Here is a 23,249-nt window from a genome sequence, read left to right as displayed (position 1 = left end):
AAACTGTGATTCCTACTTATTTATTTATTTAGGGTCGGTCTCACTCTCACCCAGGCTGACCTGGAATTCACTGTGTAGTCTCAGGATGGCCTTGAACTCAACAGTGATCCTCCTACTCAGCCTCCTGAGTGCTGGGATTAAAGACATGTGCCTGGCCTGTGATTCCTATTTAGACCTAATACCTCAGAGAAAGCTAGTAAAGCTCATCTTTTTTGTTCATGGACACTCCAGTGATTTAGTGTATATTTAAGGGAAAAAAAAACCCTGTCATCTCCTTTTATTTTCCCGCAAAACTCAACTTAACAAGCACAGCCCAGGCCATAGAGATGGCTCAATGGTTAAGGGGGCTTGCTTGCAAAGCCTAAAGGTCCAAATTCAATTCCCCAGTACCCACATAAAACCAGATACACAGAGTGGCACATGCAACTGGAGCTTGTTTGCAGTGGCAGGAGGTCCTGGCATGCCCCCCCCACTCCTTGCAAATTAATAAAAATATTAATTTTTTTAAAAAGCAGAGTCAGGCTGGAGAGATGGCTCCAGTTAAGTACCCATGTAAGCCAGATGCACAAGGTGGCACATGCGTCTGGAGTTTGTTTACAGTGGCTTGAGACCCTGACATACCCAGTCTCTATCTGCCTCTTCCTCTCTCTCCCTTCCTCCCTCTCAAATAAATAAATACAATTAAAAAGGAAATAAAAATATTCTGCAGGGCGAGGTGGTGCTCGCCTTTAATCCCAGCACTTGGGAGTCAGAAGTAGGAGGATTAGCATGAATTTGAGGCCATCCTGAGACTACATAGTGAATTCCAGGTCAGCCTGAGCTAGAGTGAGACCCTACCTTGAAAAAATAAAAATAAAAAGCAGTTGATCCCAAAATCTACCAAATTTTTGTTTAGACAAATGAATCATCACAGTAATTTTTAAATTTATTTTGAGGGAGAGAGAGGGGCAGAGAGATAAAGAATGGGTGCACCAGGGCCTTAGCTACTGTGAACAAACTCCAGATACTCCCTCTGTGCATCTGGCTTTACTTGGGCTCTGGGGAAATTAACCCAGATTAGGCATTTGCAGGCAAGTGCCTTAACCATTGAGCAATCTCTCCAGCATTTACTTATGTTTTCTGTAAGTGATTGTAAGATTAAGCATACATTCCACCTCTAAACCTATTTTTTGCCATGTGATTAGTTAAGAAACTATTCATACCTGAACTGGATGTGGTGGTACACGCCTTTAATCACAGCACTTGGGAAGCTGAGGTAGGAGGATTGCTTTGAGTTCAAGGCCACCCTGAGACTACATAGTGAATTCCAGGTTAGTCTGGGCTGGAAGTGAAACCCTACCTCGAAAAACCAGAAAAAAAAAAAGAAAGAAAATAAATTATTCATACCTCAAATTCTACTCACTTAGAAGTTTTGTCAGCAACATTTACCCTATGACTCTGAGCACTATTCAATATCTACAGGCGCTGGGTCAGTTTCATAAATAGTAATCTGCAGTAGCTGGAGAGGGGCCAGATCGGGACCTGAAACTAGACAAGAATTTTTGCTTCTCCATTTTGCCTTTGAATATTTTTGTTCCAAAATTCTAGTTTGAATGCTTTGGGATAATTATGAAAGTTACATTGAGTGATTGTCTTTCCTCTTTTGATGATTTTCTTTCTAGACCAGAAAAACGGCTAAGAAAATATTTTATTTTGAATCTCTGCTCCATGTCTCAAAAATCATGTATAAGAAAAAGAAGGCCAGGTTAGGCAGGGTGTGGTAGCACACCGCCATGAGTTCGAGGCTACCCTCGAACCTCATTATACTACTGCTTAGACTGTGACACCAATCCTTATAATGTCATGACTGGGTGTAAAAAGGTAAAAGGAGCCAGGTGTGGTGGCGTACACCTTTAATCCCAGCACTTGGGATGCAGAGGTAGGAGGGTTGCTGTGAGTTCAAGGCCACACTGAGATGACAGAGTGAATTCCAGGTCAGCCTGGACTAGTGTGAGACCCTACCTCAAAAAAACAAAAACAAAAAAAGGTAAAAGGAGATCTCAGAGGATATAGATGTATGTCAGACCTAAATTAGTACAGTAGTACCTATTCTGTGATATAAGCAATTGCATTTATTCTGGAGAACTTACCTAAGGTTTTATTTCATTTTTAAAAACATTTTAGTTATTTGCAAGCACAGAGAGAGAAGAGAAACAGAGAAAATGGGAATGTCAGGGCCTCCGGCCACTGCAAACAAACTCCAGATGCATGTGCCTCTGTGCATCTGGCTTTACATGGGTACTGGAGAACTGAACCCAGGTTGTTAGGCTTTGCAGGCAAGTGCCTTAACCACTAAACCATTTCTTTAGCCCCTTTTATTTCACTTTTTAAAAATTTATTTGCAAGGAGAGAGTGTGTGTAAGAGAGAGAAACACAAGAGAGAATGAACAGGGCTGGAGAGATGGTTTAGTGGTTAAGCGCTTGCCTGTGAAGCCTAAGGACCCCGGTTCAAGGCTGGATTCCCCAGGACCCATGTTAGCCAGATGCACAGGGGATGCAAGCGTCTGGAATTCGTCTGCAGCGGCTAGAGGCCCTGGCGCACCCATTCTCTCTCTCTCTCTCTGCCTCTTTCTCTGTCTGTCGCTCTCAAATAAATAAATAAAAATAAAACAAAAAACAAAATTAAAAAAGAAAAAGAGAGAGAATCAACAGGCGTGCCAGGGCCTCCAGCTACTACAAACAAACTCCAGTGGGGTACTGTTAGTTTCCACAGATTTTGGAGATTGTTGAGGCTATGGAAGGTTGTAGTTATGGAGAATAAATAGGAGGGGATAAGGACAATATATGGATTAGTTTTTATATTAACTATCTTTCACATCCACTCACATGTAAAGTTAATACAAAACTTAGAGGAAAGAGATTCTATGCTATACAAGTCCACCAAGATGTTAACACTGATAGCTAATCATTTAGATACTGGTAAAATCTCAAGATACCATCCAAAATTGAAGATTAAGTAGAACTGTTGAAGTAGTCCATTAACAGCACCACTAAAGCCTCCACCTTCTGAGATAGGAAATTTCATGTTACACACAAATTTAGATGACAAATTAAGGCTTGATTAAAACAATATTTGAGGGCTGGAGAGATGGCTTAGTGGTTAAGCGCTTGCCTGTGAAGCCTAAGGACCCAGGTTCGAGGCTCGGTTCCCCAGGACCCACGTTAGCCAGATGCACAAGGGGGCGCACGCGTCTGGAGTTCGTTTGCAGAGGCTGGAAGCCCTGGCGCGCCCATTCTCTCTCTCTCCCTCTACCTGTCTTTCTCTCTCTGTCTGTCGCTCTCAAATAAATAAACAAAAAATTTAAAAAAAAAAAAAAACAATATTTGAGAGAGAGGGAATGAACAGGAATTCCAGGGCCTCCTACCACTGCAAAGAACTCTGGACACATGCACCACTTTGTGCATCTGACTTTATGTGGGTACTGGGGAATTGAACCCAAGCCACCAGGCTTTGCAAGCAATTAACTTTAACCACTGAACCATCTCTCAAGCCCCAAGTTTCAATTTTTTTTTTTTTTTTTTTTGATGTACAGTCTCACTCTAGTCCAGGAATTCACTATGTAGTCTCAGGTTGGCCTCCAACTCACAGCAATTCTCCTACCTCTGCCTCCAGAGTGCTGGGATTAAAGGCAAGTACCACCACTCCCAGGCCTCCCAAGTTTCAAATTTTAAGGATAAGATTCTAAGATACTTAATTAACCTCACAAATCTCAACAGGAAACAGACTATCTAATCATTTAAAGGGGATAACCAAGAAGAATTTAGTGGCTATACCAATTACAAGGGGTGAGCAGGTTGAGGAAAACAAATGTTTCTCGTTAAAGCTAGTTTCTATGTTTCACTTAAAAAGTACAATGGCTTAAACTGCAACTGTGTTCACTTCAGGCATCATACAGAGTAAGGTTAATACCACCATCTTTCAGTTATATCCAGCCTTGCATTCTTTCATAAAAACTATTTATTTTCATTTATTTGAGAGAGGCGTAGGCAGATAATGGGCACACCAATGCTTCTAGCCACTGCAAATGAATTCCAGACACATGCACTCCTTGAGCATCTGGTTTATGTGGGTCCTGGGGAATCAAACCTGGGTCCTTTGACTTTGCAAGCATCTTAATAGCTAAGCCATCTCTCTAGCCCCCAACCTTGCATTCTTACCAAGGATGTGTGTGTATGAAACTTTCTGTAAGATACAATCTCAGGTCAAAAGGCCCAGGTTGGGATTTTTTTTTAACTTAATGCTTTTGTAACTCAAAAAAGTATTAAAGTTATGATTTGAAGATTAGTAGAAGTCCAATAAACTGGACACATGAATGTAAAAGCCCTTAGGACTGTATAGTCTTCTAGGTATGGTTTATTTTTGGACTCTCTCTCATTGTTGATATATACTTAATAACTTACATTTTACACTTAATAGTATTAAAGAAAAAGGATGGGAGTACGGAGAGAAATGGCAATATCTATAGCCAGATTCAATTTTAATGGGTTTGAATATATCAAGAGTCCAAACTTTATTGTCCAGCACTTAAGGAAGAAAGATCTAATTCCACTGTGTGGGGGTTGAAATAAGTGCCAAAGGAAAAGCAGTTCCCCCCACCTCCAAGAAGCAGGAGCTGTTGCTCTTCAGGAAGGAGGATGCTGGTATGATTGTGTAACATCAATGGCCATGGCACATATGTTGTGTCAATCTGATACTCAGAGCTTGATCCTGAAGTCAAATCGACAACAGTCACTCCAGGATCTGAGGAGGAATGAATCCACACCCCTCCAACCAGCAGAAGCTTTCCATTGAGTACATGAGCTGTGTGGGAGTACCTCGGGGTGATGGGAGGCCTGATATCTACTGATTCCCACAGGAATCCACATGAGCTCGGTCTGAGAAAGAAAGCAGAGTTCAAGGGCTCCTCAGAAGCCCCAAGACCTCCAGCAATAAGGGCTCCCTCCTGCCAACTGCAGGCACTGTGAGAATGCCGAGCTTCAGGCGTTTCCCCCTCCACTGGGACGGTGACCCAGGCCATTGTCCCTACATGTAGGAAGTGACAGTGATTTAACACAGGTTCCATCACACTTCGGCCCCCAAACACAAATAAGTATTTCTGATTCTGACAGTATACTTCCGTTGTGGAATGGCGCCAACAAGACAACACGGATTCTTCCAAGGCCACCTTTGTTACTGACACGTTCAGCTCCTCGGGGCTATTATCCTCACCTCTATCTAAATGCAGTTCGAGAGCCCCCGAGGCTGGACTTACTGGGGAAAGTCTCCCTCCCAGAACCAGCACCCGAGAATCTGAAAGTCTTGTCATGGTGTGATAAAGGCGTCCATCCCACTGCCCTCCAGTCCCCAAAGTACATATTTGGCTGCCTTTCCATTCCAAGTCACAATGTCTTGACAGCAAGTGAAACTTGCTCACTCGACAGTGTCGACCCTCTTGGTCTCCAAATCCTCCGGCACTGAGAATAATGCCGGGGCTCAGGAGAACAGAGGCGTGGCCATATCTGTTGAGGTTTGAGCACGAGCTGTCTCTACTGACTACTCTCGCTGGGAAGACCCCCAGGGGTGAAGCAGGATCTATCCGAAAAAATGCCTTTGAGGGAGGAAACAGCAGAGTTTGGGCCAGAGGGTCCCCCTTAGAAGCAGCCAGAATGAAATAGTGGGCACACTTGAGATGCCACTCCTCAAACTCATCGAAGGGCTCCAGGGCTTGCACCCGTTGGCGCTCCTCCGTGGGGAGAAAGCAGCGATAGAATTCATTGAGGTCCAGGGCACTGCAAGCAGTCCAGCCAGCTTGAAGGAAGCGGCGACGCTGGGCCTCCACGTCGGGAAAGAGGTCCAGGCCATACAGGGGCGAATTCAGCCGTCGGAAATGCTGCAGCATGACTTGTCCGAAAGCGTCCAGCGGCTTCATCTGCTCGTAGATCACAAACACGGCACTGGGAAACCGCCGCGCTGCCCAGGCGACGAGGGCCTCCGCGTGGCCGGGCTCCAAGTAGCTCAGCACCGCCTCGGCCAGCAGCAGCGTGGGGGAGGTGGCCTCCAGGCCCGCGGCATGCAGGGCCTCATCCAGTCGCTGGAGCTGCCGCAGGTCCGAGCCCAGGATGCGGTAGTCCGAACCCTCCAAGCACACAACCGACGCGGAGCCACGGGTCTGCACCGGCCCGGCCACCGCGCACAGCTCCGGTGTTTCTCGGATCCTCTCCGCCTTGCGCCTCGCCACTTCCGGGAAGTCCACCTCCCAGACAGCCGCCCTGGTCAGAAGGCCGGCACTTTTGAGGCGAAAATACAACGAGTCCGAGCCCGCACCCAGAGACAGGATCTGGGCGCGAGTCAGGCCCGGGAAGGCGGCGGCCCACTTCAGGAAGGCGTGCACGCAGTGCTGCACGGCGCACGCGCGCACGTAGTAGCCGCGGTGGACGAGCGGCGCGCGCCTCGCGCACCCCGGAACCAGCAGCGCCGCATAGGCGTCCTGCACGTACCCGTGCGCAGCCAGCGAGCTCTTGCTGAGGGCGCTGCTGTCGTTGGTGTTCTGCACGGCCCCGGCCCGCCGCTCGCGGCTCCGCGGGCCCATGGCCGGAGACACTAGGAGATGCGGCCCTCGCCAGGTCTCCACTCAAACGGAGCCCGCCGGCCTCGGTACGAAACCTTCTTCCGGGTACTACACGTCACTTCCGGGCCGAGCGCTCTCCGCCAATCAAGGCCGAGGAGGGTGTTGCTTGCATTAGAATTGAACCGCTGAGGAGCTGCTTACTTCGTTTTCGCCGGTGACAGTTCGCGTTTGTCCTCGCTTTTCTACAAGCCTTTCAGTCTGAAGGGAAAAGCACTTACGTTCACAGCTGAGAACCTCTTTAAGAGGTGAGTCTGGGGACTGACAACCTGACTTTCTTGGATGGCGGGTCAGCGCCACGGACCTCTAAGTAGCCAAGAATTGGATGGCGTGGTGGCGCGCGCCTCCTGACCAACATCAGGTGGGCAAAGCAACAGGACAGTGTGCCAAACATTGGCAAGGGGAAACTGGCTATAACAGCCATAAGCCCTCCCCCAACAATACACCGTCTCCAGAAGGCTCCAATTCCCAAATCGCCACCAGCTGGGGACCTAGCATTCAGAATTCATAAGTTTATGGGGGACATCTGAAACCACCATGGGCCTATAGGAATTTTTTGTTGTTGTTGTTGTTGTGTGTCTGTTTGGTTTTGCTAGTGTAATGTTGACTTCATAGAAGGAATTAGAGAGCAATCCCTCTTTTTCAGTTCTATCAAAGACCTTTCCCTCCCTCCCTCTCTCTCTCTCTCTCTTTCTCTCTTTCTTTCTTTCTTTCTTTGCAGGGCCTTCACTTGCAAGGAGGGGGGAGAGAGAGAGTGAGAGAGAGGAAGAATGCGTGCACCATGGTCTCTAGCAACTGCACATAAACTCTAGATGCACGTGCCACCTTGTGCACTGGCTCTATACGGGCACTGGGGAATCCAGGTCATTAGACTTTGCAGGCAAATGCCTTAACCACTGAGCAATCTCTCCAGCTGTGTACCTAAACGTCTTTTGATTCTCCTGATTGTTGATTATTGCTTCAACTTGTTTTTTGTTAAGTGACAAATTGTTGTCTCATCTTGGTTTAACTTTGGTAGGTTGTATGTGTCAAGAAATTCATCCATGTCTTTTAGATTTTCCAATTTGGTAGAATATAGACATATGAAGTATGTCCTTATGATTCTCTCAATTCCATTTGTATTTGTTATATTATCTCCTTTTTCATCACTAATCTTATTGCTTAGGATCTTTTAATTCTTTCTTTTGGCTAATTTGGGTAATGGTTTGTCAATCTTGTTTATCTTTTCCAAACCCAACTTTGTTTAAATTCTTTTGATTGTTTGTTTGATATATATGATTTATGTTTCATTGACTTCTGTCCTGGCCTTGATTATTTCTGTCTGTCTTGTACTTTTTGAAAGCATGTAAAAATTATTTATTTGGACTGGAGAGATTGCTTAGTGGTTAAGGTACTTGCCTGCGAAGCCTAAGGATCCAGGTTCAATTCCCCATTACCTGCAAAAGCTAGATGCACAAGGTGGCAGCATGTGTTTAGAGTATGTTTGTAGTGGCTGGAGGCCCTAATGCACCCATTCTCTGTGTTTGTTCACCCTCCCCCCAGTAAATGAAGTATTTTTTTTAAAACTAGCCAGATGTGGTGGCACATGCCTTTAATCCCAGCACCTGGGAGACATTAGTAAGAGGATCATCATGAGTTCAAGGCCACCCTGAGACTACATAGTGAATTCCAGGTCAGCCTGGACTAGAGCAAGACCCTACCTCGAAAAACCAAAAAAAAAAAAAAAAAAAATTATTTGCAGGTTTGTGTGTGGGGGAGGGAGCCTTATAGTAGGTCTCTTGCTGGTGTAAACAAGCGCCTATTTGGCTTTCCATGGATGACTGGGGAGAAGAACTTAGGCTGGCAGCCTTTGCAAGGAAGTGCTTTTAACAACTGAGTTGTACCCACCTCCCAGTCTTCTTTTGGATTTGTTCTTGACTTTCCAAGGCCGTCAATTGTGTCTTTATGTTACTTCCTTGAGATATCTCTGAATTTTTTTTTTTTTAATGTAGGCATGTAATGTATAAACTTGCATCTTAAGACTCTTTCTTAGCTGGGCATGGTGGCACATGGCTTTAATCCCAGCTCGCAGGAGCCAGAGGGAGGAGAATTGCCTTGAGTTCAAGGCCACCCTGAGACTATACATAGTGAATTCCAGGTCAGCCTGGGTTAGAATGAGACGTTACCTCGAAAAGTCAAAACCAAAACAACAACAAAAAAGACTGTCATTTATGTGTCATGTAGGTTTGGGTATGGTGTGTTTTCATTTTCATTTAATTCTCAGAGGTTCTTTTTATTTCTCTCTTGATTTCTTTGATGACCCATTCATTGTTCAATATTATGTTAATCAATTTTGTGCATTTTCTGTAGTTTCTCTTGTTGATGATTTCTAGCTTTATTGTATTGCGACAATCAGATAAATCAGTAAAGTCTTGTTTCCTTTTGTATTTATATGCTAGTATCTGAAAATATTTATATTTGTCAAAAATAGGTGAAATTGACCCCAAAGCTAGCACGTTGAAGTAAAGCTATCTGAAGAAAATCTAGGATCTCAGAATTTCTTTCTGAAATACACTGTATTGTTCAAGCCAAGAATAAGAGTGCAGAGGTTTTCTAACTCTGCTGAAATCATGATGGAGGTTGAAGAACAGCAGCAGCCATGGAAGACAGACTTTTACATGGAATTGCCAAAAGTGGTGAGAATTCAACTACAGAGTTCTTGAATTTTTGCATAATGACTTTCATGTTGTTGTTTTTTTTTCCACAAAAGCAAAGTCAACTTTATGGGTAGAATTTTTAAGCATTAGAAGGGTTATAGCTAAGCGAAGCAGCTTGACTGGTATAAACTACAAATATCTAGTACCTGGATGAGGCTCTGAATCTAGCCACCATGTGCATCTGGCTTACATGAGTTGTGGGGAGTTGAACCTTGGTCCTTAGGCTGTGTAGGCAAGTGCCTTAATGGCTGAGCCATTTCTCTAGCCCTCTTCATAACTGGTTTTTTTTTCTCTTCATAACTTTTTATAGATTGTTTTCTCTTGTTTTAGGAACTTCATGCCCACTTGAATGGATCCATTAGTTCCAATACCATGAAGAAATTGATAGCAAAGAAGCCAGATCTTAAAATCCATGATGAGATGACTGTGATTGACAAAGGAAAGAAAAGAACCTTAGAAGAGTGAGTTTGGGGAGGTTGTGTAATTTTTTTTTTCAGTGTTTTGAAGTTGTGATAACTCGATATAGAGGAATCATATTTTAGTGAGTAGACATCTGGCATGAAAAATAAAACTTAGACATTTTTTTTCTAAGTGTTAGACTTGCCATTTTTTTTTTTTTTTTCCTGAGGTAGGGTCTCAGTCTAGCTCAGACTGACCTGGAATTCACTCTGTATTCTCAAGGTGACCTCAAACTCACAGATATCCTCCTACCTCTGCCTCCCCAGTGCTGAGATTAAAGGCATGCGCCACCACACCCGGTTAGACTCCACAGTTTTTTTTTATTGTTAATTTGAGAGAAAGAGAGAGTGATATAAAAATAGACAGGTAGAGAGAGAGAAAAAATAGACACATCAGGGCCTCCAGCCACAGCAAATGAACTCCAGATGTGTGCGCCACCTTGTGCATCCGGTTTATATGGGTCCTGGGGAGTCAAACCTGGGTCGTTTGGCTTTGCAGGCAAGTGCCTTAACTGATAAGCCATGTCTCCAGCCTGAGACAGGACAATTTTTGATAATTTGTCTTGAGATGATCTTTATTTTTGAAAATATAAGCATATTGACTTTTCCCTTTTTGCTGATAGTGGCAGTAAGGGCAGGATTAGATAATGACAACTATTATTTCACCTTTTTTTTCTTGGTTTTTCAAGGTAGGGTCTCACTCTAGTTCAGGCTGACCTGGGATTCCCTTTGTAGTATTAGGGTGGCCTCAAACTCACAGTGATCCTCCTACCTATGCCTCCTGAGTGCTGTGATTAAAGGTGTGTGCCACCATGCCTGGCTTATTTCACACTTTAAAAAATATAAATACATATCTTATTTTCATCCATTTGATTGCCTTTCTAGATAAATGTATTTTTTTGAGGTAGGGTCTCTCTCTAGCTCAGGCTGACCTGGAATTCACTATGTAGTGTCAGGGTGGTCTTGAACTCACAACGATCCTCCTACTTCTGCCTCCCGGGTGCTGGAATTAAAGGTGTGTGCCATCATGCCTGGCTTAGATCAATGTAGTTTTTTTTTTTTTTTAATCTGTAGTTCTTTGTAAACCTAAATATATACTTACTATGAACTTAAATTTATTAATTAATTCAGCTTAGGAACTTCTCTTGAATAGTAAATTTTTGTTGACTAAGAGTAAGCTAAACTTCTTGTTCATGTTGCAGATGTTTCCAGATGTTTTCAATTGTTCATCAGCTTACTACTAGCCCTGAGGATATCCTAATGGTGAGACATGAAGGAATTTGTAGAATGGTTTAAGACTTTTGAACAACAGATTCCTTCTGTGACATGTGACTGTTTGCTTTCATTAAGAGTCTGATGAACGTGGTGGTGCATGCCTTTAATCCTAGCACTCAGGAGGCAGAGGTAGGAGGATCGTTGTGAGTTCGAGGCCACCCTGGGACTTCATAGTGAATTCCAGGTCAGCCTGGGCCAGAGTGAGACCCTACCTCAAAAAACTAAAAACAAACAAACAAAAAAAGAGTCTGATGAAGAAATAGTTTTTATGATAACTCTTTTTAAAAACAATGTAAGACATTTATTTGCTTAAGAGCTAAGATAAAGACTGTTCATTGTTAAGGAAATGAGGAGGGGAGGCTGGAGAGAGAGCTTAGCAATTAAGGCACTTGCCTGTGAAGCCTAAGGACCCCTGTTTGACTCTCCAGATCCCATGCAAGCCATACGCAAAAGGTGAGGCAAGCACAAGGTTGCACATGCCCACTAGGTGGTACAAACATCTGGAATTCAGTTGTAGTGGCTGAGGCCCTGGTGTGCCAATTCTCTGTCCCTCAAAAAAAAATTTTTTTTTAATTTTTAAAAAAAGAAAAAAAATGAGGAGGGGAGTGGGAATGGGAAGCTGGAATGGAAATAAAAGAAATGAGGAAAAAACCAAGATCAACATCTTCTGTTGGATAGGGAGCAATATAGAAGAGAAAATTTTCCATAAATAAAATATGTAACATATTTTTCATATACAACATATCTTGAAACATTGCATCTCACATGGACATGTCCTTGATAAGGCCTTATCACATAGGAGGCATAACTGCCTTGGCAGACATTTTAGAGAATGAAGTTCATGGATAATTTACATTATTGATTGAGATTGAGGGATTAATTCCTAAGGGAGTTATATCTTTCCTCTAAGGCTGAAGTTTTTAGAAGTCACTAATGTTTCTTTATCTGAAGCCCTATGATACTAGGGTCTGGCTTGGAAGACCAACTGTTTATTATTGATTTAACTAACATGATTCTAAAATGCCCTGTTTTTAAATGGAGGCTAGCAAACATATGTGATTACTCCTTCCTTTCCTTCCTTCTTTCCTTTTGTAGTAGATGCCTTTGTGTTGCTGGGACAAAACCCTCAACCAAAAGCAGCTGATGGGAGGAAAGAGTTTATTTTGGCTTACAGTCCTATGGGAAGCTTCATATTTTGGTTTACAGTCTTGAGGAAAAGCTTCATAATGGCAGGAAAAGATGGTAGAGCAGAGGCTGGACATCGCAGTCTTGCCACAGCAGGGGGAAAGTAGCAGCAAGAGAGGAAGCTGAACTCTGGCAAGGGGAAATCTGGCTATAACACCCCCAAGTCTACCCCCAGAAACACCTCCTCTAGCAAACCTCCACCTCCCAAAATGCCACCAGCTGGAGACCAAACATTGAAAACACATGAGTTTATGGGGGACATCTGATTGAAACCACCACACCTTTCCTTTACATCCCTCCTTTCGTTCTTCTGCCCTTTCCCTCCTTCCTTCCCTATCTCTTTCTTTCTTTTGGATTGCACCAAGCTAGCCTGGTACTTACTCTGTATGTAGCCAAGGTTAGTCTTGAACTTCTGATCCTCTTGCCTCTACCTCCCAGGTGTTGGGACTACAGGTATGTGCCACCACAACTGGCTCCTTATTCTGTATTCTTAATCATTAAGGGAAAAAATATATATCTATAATCTGGACACTCTGGAGGCTGAGGCAGGAGTATTACAAATTCAAGGTCAGCCTGGACTACATAGCAAGTCCTTGCCATACACACGAAAGTAAGGGAGGAGATAGGGAACTGAAGAAAAATGAGACTGAGCATGTAGTTCAGGGGTAAAGAGCCTATCATAAACAAGGTCTGAGTTGGAGCACAGAAAAGCAATATATGTGTTTCTGAAGAACTTTTTCAATTCTTTCAAATTTATTTTTATTTATTTATTTGCAAGCAGAGAGAAGAGAGGCAGAGAGCGAATGGGCATGCCATGGCCTATAACCACTGCAAATGAACTCCAGATGCATGTGCCTCTTGTGCATCTGGCTTACGTAGGACCTGGAGAATCGAACCGGGGTCCTTTCGCTTCACAGACAAACACCTTAACCACTAAGCCATCTCTCCAGCCCAAGAACTTTTTTTAAAAATATTTAAAATATTTAATTAATTTATTTATTTGAGAGGGAGAAAGAGGCAGACAAAGAGAGTAGGAGAGGGAGAGAATTGTTGTGCCAGGACCTCCAGCCACTGCAGACGAACTCCAGATGCATGTGCCCTTGTGCATCTGGTTTACAGGGGTCCTGGAGAATCAAACCGGGATCCTTTGGCTTTACAGACAAACACTTAACTGCTAAGCCATCTTTCCAGCCCTAGAGAACTAACTTTTTTTTTTAATTTTTTTTTTTTTTTTTTGAGAGTGACAGACAGAGAGAAGGAGGTAGAGAGAGACAGACAGAGAATGGGCGTGCCAGGGCCTCCAGCCACTGCAAATGAACTGCAGATGCGTGTGCCCCCTTGTGCATCTGGCTAATGTGGGTCCTGGGGAATGGAGCCTCGAACCCGGGTCCTTAGGCTTCGCAGGCAAGCACTTAACCGCTAAGCCATCTCTCCAGCCCAGAACTAACTTTTTAAAATATTGTTTTATTTTACTTATTTGAGCAAGAGAAAGAGGTAGATAGAGAAAGAATGGGCACACCAGGACCTTCAGTTGCTGCAAACAAACTTCAGGTGCATGTGCCCCTTGTGCATTTGGCTTACATGGATTCTGGGGAATCAATCCTGGGTTATTTGGCTTTGCAGACAAGTGCTTTAACCACCAAGCCATCTCTCCAACCCAAGAACTAACTCTTTTTTGTTTTTGGGTTTTCAAGGTAGGGTGTCACTCTAGCCCAGGCTGACCTGGAATTCACTATGGAGTCTCAGAGTGGCCTTGAACTCACGGCAATCTTCCTACCTCTGTTTTTTCTTTTTTTCTTTCTTTCTTTCTTTTCTTTTCTTTTCTTTTTTTTTTTTTTTTTTTGAGGTAGGGTCTCACTCTAGCCCAGGCTGCCCTGGAATTCACTACGTAGTCTCAGGGTGGCCTTGAACTCATGGCAATCCTCCTACCTCTTCTTCCCATGTGCTGGGATTAAAGTCATGCACCTCCATGCCCTGCCAAGAACTAACAGTTTTTCTCAATTTTAATTAACATTTTCCATGATTATAAAAAATATCCCATGGTAATACCCTCCCCCCCCCACTTTGCCCTTTGAAATTCCATTCTCTATCATATCCCCTCCCCATCTCAATCAATCTCTCTTTTATTTTGATGTCATGATCTTTTCCTCCTCTTATGATGGTCTTGTGTAGGTAGTGTCAGGCACTATGAGGTCATGGATATCCAGGCCATGTCTTATGTTTTATGTCTGGGGGGAGCACGTTGTAAGGAGTCCTACCCTTCCTTTGGCTCTTACATTCTTTACACCACCTCTTCCACATTAGACCCTGAGCCTTGGAAGGTGTGATCGAGATGTTACTCAGTACTCCAGTCACTTCTTTCCAGCACTATGATACCTTCTGAGTCATCCCAACGTCACTGCCATCTGAAAAGAGAAGATTCTCTGCCCAAAGTGAGAGTAGCATTAACATAAGGGTATGAATATTAAGAGAAGTGCTTACTGGGCAGTTTGATAAACATAGTATATACATTTATCCAGACATCAGCAGATGTTATACCCCTAAGGCTCATGACTACCCCTGTTATAAGTTTTCAGTATCAGGGATGTATTCCCTCCCATGGAACAGGCCTCCAGTCCGATTGGAGGGCAGTTGGTTTCCACCATGATAGACGTGCCACTATTGCACCCATTGGTTCATTTGGCCTAGCTGGCCAATTATAAGGCTTGTAGTGTCCACTGTTGAGTATCTTCACTGGTGATATCTCTTTCTCCCATTGAACTACATGTAGAATGGCTTCTTCCAGCTTTCTGTCATATGGTCTACATGGAGGAGGTTATCAGTTCAGTTCTAGCAGGATTTCTCAGTGGCTTTGCAGCCCAAGTATGTGGAGTCTTCAGCAATAAAGAACCAACTTTTGACTAGTCAGTTTTTCTCCCTTTCTTTGGCCAAACTAATCTACATAAATATTAAGCACATTAATTCATTAATTACCCTTTTAGAAGAGAATTAACTTTAATAGTATGGTTCAACAAAAGTTGACGGAGTATACACAATCTTCTAGGCTGTGCCACATATCTGGAGATATAAAGAGAGATAGATGCAGGTCCTGTCCCTAGGGAATTTGTAGTTGATTGGAGGAACAGACGGGTCAGTGGATGGAGCAGAAGTTCAGTGTGGTAACCTCTATGTTGGAGACATGCATAGACGTTTATAGGGACCCTGAAGAATATACTTTAATTAGTTACTTTAATCAACATCCTACTGAACACAGCTAGCAGGGCCCAGCACAGGGGCTTAGAGCTTGCTTTGATCATGAGTATCATAAGGGTAAATAGTGAAATTTTAGAGTTTGAGAGCTTCATGCTGTGTTGATACAATAATGCTATGTTCAACTACTTTTTTTTTCCAACATGAAAGTTGGTGAAAAGCTCCAAAATGGGCTGGGGGGATGGCTTAGCCATTAAGGCGCTTGCCTGCAAAGCCTACGGACCCAGGTTCGATTCCTCAGGACCCATGTAAGCCAGATGTACAAGGTGGTGCGTATGTCTGGAGTTCATTTGCAGTGGCTAAAGGCCCTGGCATGCCCATATTCATTCTCCCCCCTTCAAATAAATAAATAAATATTTTTTAAAAGCTCTAAAATGTGGTGAGGCAAAGATTGTATGCGTTTAGACTTAGTGCTCTTGGCATGAGCATCTACAGGTGATTGAGATGCTGACACTGAAGTACCATATACTAGATGAAAGAGCTGTGTGTGTAAGCTAAGAAATTGTTTGCTTATAGTGGGATTGGGGCAAGGTGGCTTATCAGTTAAACATGCTTGCTTGCAAAGCCTGACAGCCCACGTTTGATCCCCCAGTGGCAGTGACAGAAGGCTCTGGCACACCCCATATTCATTCATTCTTTTTCTCCTTTCTCAAATAAATATTTTTTTAAAAAAATGGGATTGAGGGCACCTGCCCCTGCCTGGAGGACAACGTGGAAGTTGTCGGCGGGTGGAAGAGAGCGTTCAGGAGCCAGAGGCCGACACTGGAGTAAGGAAGTCACTGCGGAGTCTTACATGGCCGGTGTTTGAGGACCATGTGGATGCACACACAGCTTCATCATGGGTGGCTTTTTCTCAAGTATTTTTTCCAGTCTCTTTGGAACCAGAGAAATAAGGATCTTAATTTCTGGATTAGATGGTGCTGGAAAACTAACATTTTTGTACAGATTGCAGGTTGGAGAAGTCGTGACTACTATTCCTACTATTGAATCCAATGTAGAGACAGCAACATACAAAAACCTTAACTTTCAAGTTTGGGACTTAGGAGGACAGACGAGTATCAGACCATACTGGAGATGTTACTGTTCAAACACAGAAGCAGTCATTTATGTGGTGGCCAGTTGTGATTGAGACCGAATTGGCATTTCCAAATCAGAGTTACTTGCCATGTTGGAGGAAGGAGAGCTGAGAAAAGTCATCCCAGTGGTGTTTGCAAATAAGCAGGACATGGAGCAGGCTATGACTCCCTCAGAAATGGCAAATGCCCTTGGTTTACCTGCCTTGAAGGACAGAAAACGACAAATATTTAAAACATCAGCAAAGGCACTGGCCTCAATGAGGCCAGGGAATGGTTAGTTGAAACACTGAAAAGCAGACACTAGTTTCATCCCATCATTTCAGCTCCTGAAAGAAATGTGACATCACGTATTTCTTTGGAGTCAGGCGTGCTGCACATGATGACGTGTTAGAACTGTGTGACTGCATAGACAGAACTGACTTCAGTGTTTGTAATAAAAAACACGTACTTGGTTAGAGGGGCAAGTTGATTAAATCCCCCAAATATTCTATGTCATGTAAAGTATGTCTTCCTTCTTGTGGTGAGGTATGTATTCTATTTGTATGGAATTCTTAAACACAGTTCTATTAAAGAATGCACTCTTCTTAGGGGGTAAAACCCTCCTATTTTTGGAAAAAAAAAATGAGATTAGGCCAGGCATGGTGACGTACACCTTTAATCTCAGCACTTGGGAGGCAGAGGTAGAAGGATCACCATGAGTTCAAGGCCACCCTGAGACTACATAGTGAATTCCAGGTCAGCCTGAGCTAGAGTGAGACTCTACCTTGTAAAAAGGATTGAGGGATTGAGAGGATGAAGTCTCTAGTCAAGGTGACATGTGGATGTCAAAGAGTAAGATTAGAATGTCCCTGAAATAACACATTTCTCTATGACATATGCTAGATACTACACTTGGCACTCTGAGGTGTTTTTCTTGTCTTCCCCCACCCCTCTTTTTTTTTTGTTTTGTCGAGGTAGGGTCTTACTCTAGTGCTGGGATTAAAGGTGTGTGTCACCATGCCTGACCATGTTCCCTTTTTAACTTTTTTTTTTTAATTTACTTATTTGAGAAACAGAAGCAGAGAGACAGAAACAGATAAAGAGAAAATGGGCACACCAGGGCCTCCAGCCACTGCAAACAAACTCTAGATGCATGTGTCGCCTTGTGTATCTGGCTTATGTGGGTCCTGGGGTTTTGAATCATTGACTTGATAGGCAAGTGCATTAACCACTGTGCCATCTCCCCAGCCCTCTTGCTCCCTTAAAGCGATTAAGCCGGGGTAAACATAGTCAGGCACACCTATAATCAACCCCAGCACTGTAGAAGCTAAGGCAGGAGGGATTTGAGTTTTAAGACAACTTGGGCTACACAGGTAGACCCTGAAGATCAACAAAACAACACAACAAAATAGGAAGCACAGTTTAGTGGTGGAGTGCTTAGGCCCTGGGTTCAATTCCCAGCACCTTCTTTCAGAACAAACAAGAGGGGAGGGAAGGGAACAGAAGAGAAAGAAAGGGAGCCCATATACATTCCTTCTCAAAAACTTAATTGGGTTGGGCTGGAGAGATGGCTTAGCTGTTAAGCGCTTGCCTGTGAAGCCTAAGGACCCCGGTTCGAGGCTCGGTTCCCCAGGTCTCACGTTAGCCAGATGCACAAGGGGGCACACATGTCTGGAGTTGGTTTACAGTGGTTGGAAGCCCTGGCGTGCCCATTCTCTCTCTCTCCCTCTATCTGTCTTTCTCTCTGTGTCTGTCACTCTCAAACAAATAAATAAATAATGAACAAAAAAAAAAGTATAAGAAAAAACTTAATTGGGTTATACTTTATCAGGAGGAAGAACTTTTCTCTAGACTTTTCTGTCTAGAGCATCAGAGAATAAAGCCCAAAGACCAGAATTGTTCTCCATGTTTACTAGATGAAACAGAATGGGCTAAACTTGGCACACACAGATGTAGGTTCCCGGGCAGGGTTTGTAGGGAAGAGTTAGGGATGATTCCATAGGTCCCACTGTGTCTCACAGGTCTTTTGTTTGCTCTTCTTCCATACTTGTCTGCAAGCTTTTTCTTGCTCATTTGGCTTTCTATGTACCTAATGACTCATAAAGAGTAGATATGGTCACTTCAGTTTCTGGAAAGGACTGCCATACATACCCTCACCACTGACCTCACCACCAACCCAAACAGCTAACTGTTAGTGTCAAGAGAGTTAGAGTAGAATAAGTTGGTCCCTCTAGGTCTGTGAGGTAATGACAAGATCCTAGTTCCTTGACCTGCAAAGACAAGGCCCATGCCTTGTTTAGACATTAGGAGCAAGGTGGAGTTCTTGACAGCAGTAACCACAGGGTCAGGTACCAGCTGTAGGGTCATACCCAGTGGTGGAGGCAGCAGTGGCATCTTAAATTATTTTCAAGTAACATGATTTTGAATGTTTTAGTGCTGAGCAGTTTAGTTTGTAAGTCTGGTTTTCCAGCCTATCTGGTGAATTGGTGTTACCTACTATTATTATTAAAAATTCCTTTTTGGAGAAGAGGCTCAGACATGGGCTTCCTGTTAGGTACTTTGTTCCTTTGTTGGGACACACTGCGTGCACATAGCCACAGCAAATCTAGATTAGCATGCCAACTGAAAGACTAACCAGGGCAGACTTACAGACCCTAAGTCTTATCTTTTTTCCATCTCAAGATGATATTTCTTAGGATTAATAGCAGGAAAGGAAAACACTTTTGGAAATTTTTGGATTGTTGAGAGTTAGATTTTTTTTTCCATTTTTTTTTGAGGTAGGGTCTCACCCTAGCCCAGGCTGACTTGGAATTCATTATGTAGTTGCAGAGTGGCCTCAAACTCATGGTGATCCTCCTAACTCTGCCTCCCAAGTGCTGGGATTAAAGGCGTGCACCACCACATCCGGCTTCAAGATTTTTTTTTATTTTCTTATTAGAAACGGGGGTGGGGTGTGGTGGGGAATGGGTGCGCCAGGGCCTCTAGCCACTGCAAAGGAACCCCAGGTACATAAGCTACCATGTGCCTCTGGCTTATGGGGGACCTGGAGAATTGAACCTGGGTCCTTAGGCTTTGCAGGCATGTGCCTTAACCCATCTTAAGCCATCTCTCCAGCTGGAGAGTTGGATCTTATTAGATACAGCTTTGCTCATGTTTATCACAGTTGCTTTATTTAAAGTGAATTGTCCTAAATCTGAATTCCTCATTGGAAAAAGTTAATCCTGCCAGCATTTATTGAAAATTATAACTCATTTATAAATGACTTGAATAAGAACCTTAATCCATGACTTCAACTAATACCTTTTGTTGCTGCTGTTGTTTCTCAAGGTAGGTTTTCACTCTAGGACAGGCTGACCTGGAACTCACACTGTAGGACCAGGGTGGCCTTGAACTCACAGTTATCTCTTATCTCAGCCTCCTAAATTCTGGGATTAAAAGCACCATATTCAAGCCGGGCGTGGTGGCACACGCCTTTAATCCCAGCACTCCGGAGGCAGAGGAAGGAGGATTGCCATAAGTTCGAGGCCACCCTGAGATTCCATAGTGAATTCCAGGTCAGCCTGGGCTAGAGTGAGACCCTACCTTGAAAAACCAAAAAAAAAAAAAAACAAAAAAAAACCCCAAAAAAAGCACCATATTCAGCATAAGCCATGAGTTTAAATATCCTGTCAGTAATGCCTACTCATTACATCATCAATGTCCATGAATTTTAGCTGTTTACTTCAGTATATTACATTTACTGGCACTTTGTAGATGATGGAATGGCTCCAACTGGCTTGGACTCATTTTCTGTTTTATCAGGCTGCTATTATGAATACTAACAAGTAGAGAAATGAATATTGGGAGGAAAAGGTAGCCAAGTGTAGTGTTGTGCACCTGTAATCCAGCACTTGGCAGGTAGAAGCAGGGGGATCAGGAGTTCAAGGTCAGCCTTGGCTACATAATGAGAGACCTTATCACACAGAAAAAAAGAGGGAATGCAAAAGGCGTGGCTAATGTGAAGACTTGGTTTTGATGTGGGCATGGGGGTGATGGGAACTGTTTGGAAATGTTGCAGCTCTGTCATGGTCTCCATTAAGAATGGACAAAGAAGGTAGCCCCTACCACTTGGGAGACTATCAGCAGTCCTTACCACTCAATAAATGAAGTAACACTGTAGCCCTTGGCATTTTCATTGGGACCCTTATTTAAACATCAGCATTGTGTACATTGCCTTTATTACCAGGTCACCAAAGATGTCATTAAAGAATTTGCAGATGATGGCGTCAAGTACCTGGAACTGAGGAGCACACCCAGAGGCAACAGTTCTACTGGTAGAGTTTAATTACTTCTCTGTGAATGTCCTGTCCCTTTCCCATGTGCTTTGGTGCTTCACAAAAACTCATTTGCTCCTTTACTCAACAAAAAATAACCCCACAAAATATATTAATGGCATCTATAACTACTCTTTTGTTTTGGTGTGGTGCTGGGGACTCAAAGCCTCACCTGGCAGACAAATGATCTACTATTGAACTGTACCCAGATCCCCAATGACATATATTATGAATAAGTTAGTCCTAATAATAAATAGACACTATTTGTTGAAGAACAGGAAAATAGCTTGCACAGATTTCTTTTGTTCTTCCTTAAGGTTTATGTTTGTTTGTGTTTTTAGTTCAAGGAAAGGACACCTATTCTTTATAGTGCATTGTCTGAAGTTAAGGCTAATTCTGGCTTGTGCACTGTGAAATAATATAATTAAGCAGATTCTGAATCTTATTTTATGGCAGTCACTAAAGTGTTATTCAATCACTCCTCAGAGACTGGTGGTGTTAGGCCAGGAGTGAGCTGTGCTATATTAAATCCTCTCATAAGGCTTAATTCCCCAGGACCCTCGTTAGCCAGATGCACAAGGGAGTACACGCATCTGGAGTTCATTTGCAGCGGCTGGAAGCCCTGGTGCGCCCATTCTCTCTCTCGTTCTCTGCCTCCCTCGCTCGCTCGCTCGCTCTCTGTCACTCAAATAAATAAAAACAAACCAACAACAACAACAAAAAAAATCCTCTCATAAGAGGTGAGTGGATCTGGATATGGTGTCTAGGAATTTCATGGGACTTCCCATAGCAGTAGCATCAGGCCGGGCATAGTTGTATACATCTGTAGTTCCAGATGGTGAGTTTCAGGTATCCTGGCTTACATAGTGACTTCAAAGCCAGCTGGAGCAAAATAGCTAGTTTCTGTGACCAAAAAAATCAGGAGACAATAGTTTCTTTTGACCTGAAGAGACATAGGTCATTTTGCATCATAACACATAGTCATTAGGACATACACATTTGAAACTACTGGAGTCAAGTAAACATTGAAATGGGAAAGGGAATTCTTAGTGACTTTTTTTTTTTTAGGCAAGCTCTCGTTCTAGCCAAGGCTGACCTGGAACTCACTCTTTAGCCAAGATGGCCTTATATTTATAAGAATCCTCTGCCTTAGCATCTCAAGTGCTAGGATTAAAGGCAAGAGCCACCATGCCCAGTTTAGCTCACAGTTCTAAACTATAGAATAAGACCAAGTTATGCTATTCAGGGTCGCAAAAAGAAAAAAAAAAAAAAAGGGAGAGAAGAAACGTTCCAATTACAACTAGTCTGCTCTTCAAGTGGAGATTCCCAAGCCAAATATTAACCCAAGTATGTAACAATAGGGCAGTGGTCAAAGATTGACAGAATAGGTAGTCACTAAACATATTTGCAAAGACAAGGAGAAGAAATTTGGTGGAGGGGAGAAGGGAAGGAGGATAGGAGTGGTAACAGAAAACAGCAAAAACAAAGGAGGGGAAGGAGAAAGAAAGGAGTAGAAGTAACAAATATTTGCAAAGCCAGGCATGGTGGTATACACTTTAATCCCAGCACTCAGGAGGCTGAGGTAGAAGGATCCCCATAAGTTTGAGGCCAGCCGGGGCTACAGAGTAAGTTCCAGGTCAGCCTGGGCTACAGTGAGACCCTATTTCAAAAAATCAGAAAAAAAATTGCAAAGACACTTTTGCATCCTTTGGAAATATTTAATATAGTGTTAAATTACTATACATGGTTAATATATACCTAGCAGTGTTTCATCTGCTTTTTTCTGTGAGACTACATAGTGAATTCCAGGTCAGTCTGGGCTAGAGTGAGACCCTACCTCCAAACAAACAAACAAACAAACAAACAAACAACAACAACAAAAAAAAACATATGGGGTTGGAGAGATTGCTCGCAGCTATGGACTTTTACTTGTAAGGCCTGATAGCCCAGGTTCAATTCTCCATTCTCCAGTACCTACATAAAACTAGATGCACAGAATGACACATGTACCTAAAGTTTGTTTGCAGTGGCCAGAGGCCCTGATGTGCCCATTTCTCTCCTCTCTCTTTCTCCTTGCAAATAAATAAAACTAAAATATGTATATGTGTATTTATAGAAACAAAGATATAGTAACCTATGGGTGATAGGATTATAAATTATTCTTTTTTAATATTTTAGTTATTTATTTATTTGACAGAGAGAAAGAGGGGGAGAGAGAGAGAGAGATTGAGAGACTGGGCACCCAGGGCCTCCAGCCTCTACCAACGAATTCCATCTGGAATTCCATGCACCACCTTGTACATCTGGCTAACGTGGGTCCTGGGGAATTGAACCTGGGTCCTTTGGCTTTGTCGACAAACACCTTAACCGCTAA

General features: G+C 43.2%; 2 protein-coding genes and 1 pseudogene across 4 annotated transcripts in view; 2 read left to right on the top strand and 1 right to left on the bottom strand.

Annotated features, from left to right (window-relative positions):
* Positions 1 to 4,500: 4,500 nt before the first annotated feature.
* On the bottom strand, positions 4,501 to 6,687 carry Lcmt2 (leucine carboxyl methyltransferase 2). Its single transcript, XM_004660883.2, has one exon. It carries the CDS (start codon positions 6,606 to 6,608, stop codon positions 4,551 to 4,553), a length of 2,058 nt encoding a protein of 685 aa, XP_004660940.2. The 5' UTR covers positions 6,609 to 6,687; the 3' UTR covers positions 4,501 to 4,550.
* Adal (adenosine deaminase like) overlaps positions 6,521 to 23,249 on the top strand; it is a 35,052-nt gene continuing 18,323 nt past the window's right edge. The window contains exons 1-5 of one of the 3 annotated variants that reach the window (XM_045157252.1): positions 6,521 to 6,892; positions 9,115 to 9,319; positions 9,671 to 9,801; positions 11,001 to 11,061; positions 20,788 to 20,875. In XM_045157252.1, the coding sequence (XP_045013187.1) occupies positions 9,254 to 9,319; positions 9,671 to 9,801; positions 11,001 to 11,061; positions 20,788 to 20,875 (346 nt within the window). In that variant the 5' untranslated portion in view covers positions 6,521 to 6,892; positions 9,115 to 9,253. The remainder of the gene's footprint in view (positions 6,893 to 9,114; positions 9,320 to 9,670; positions 9,802 to 11,000; positions 11,062 to 20,787; positions 20,876 to 23,249) is intronic. The other 2 variants (XM_045157253.1, XM_004660882.2) reach the window with 2 other exon arrangements.
* On the top strand, positions 16,344 to 16,948 carry LOC105944182 (annotated as a pseudogene).

This window comes from Jaculus jaculus, chromosome 8, assembly GCF_020740685.1.
Source record: "Jaculus jaculus isolate mJacJac1 chromosome 8, mJacJac1.mat.Y.cur, whole genome shotgun sequence".
NCBI lineage: Eukaryota > Metazoa > Chordata > Mammalia > Rodentia > Dipodidae > Jaculus > Jaculus jaculus.
The sequence above is the reverse complement of the archived record's forward strand: the minus strand, read 5'-3'. Positions and strand labels throughout refer to the sequence as shown.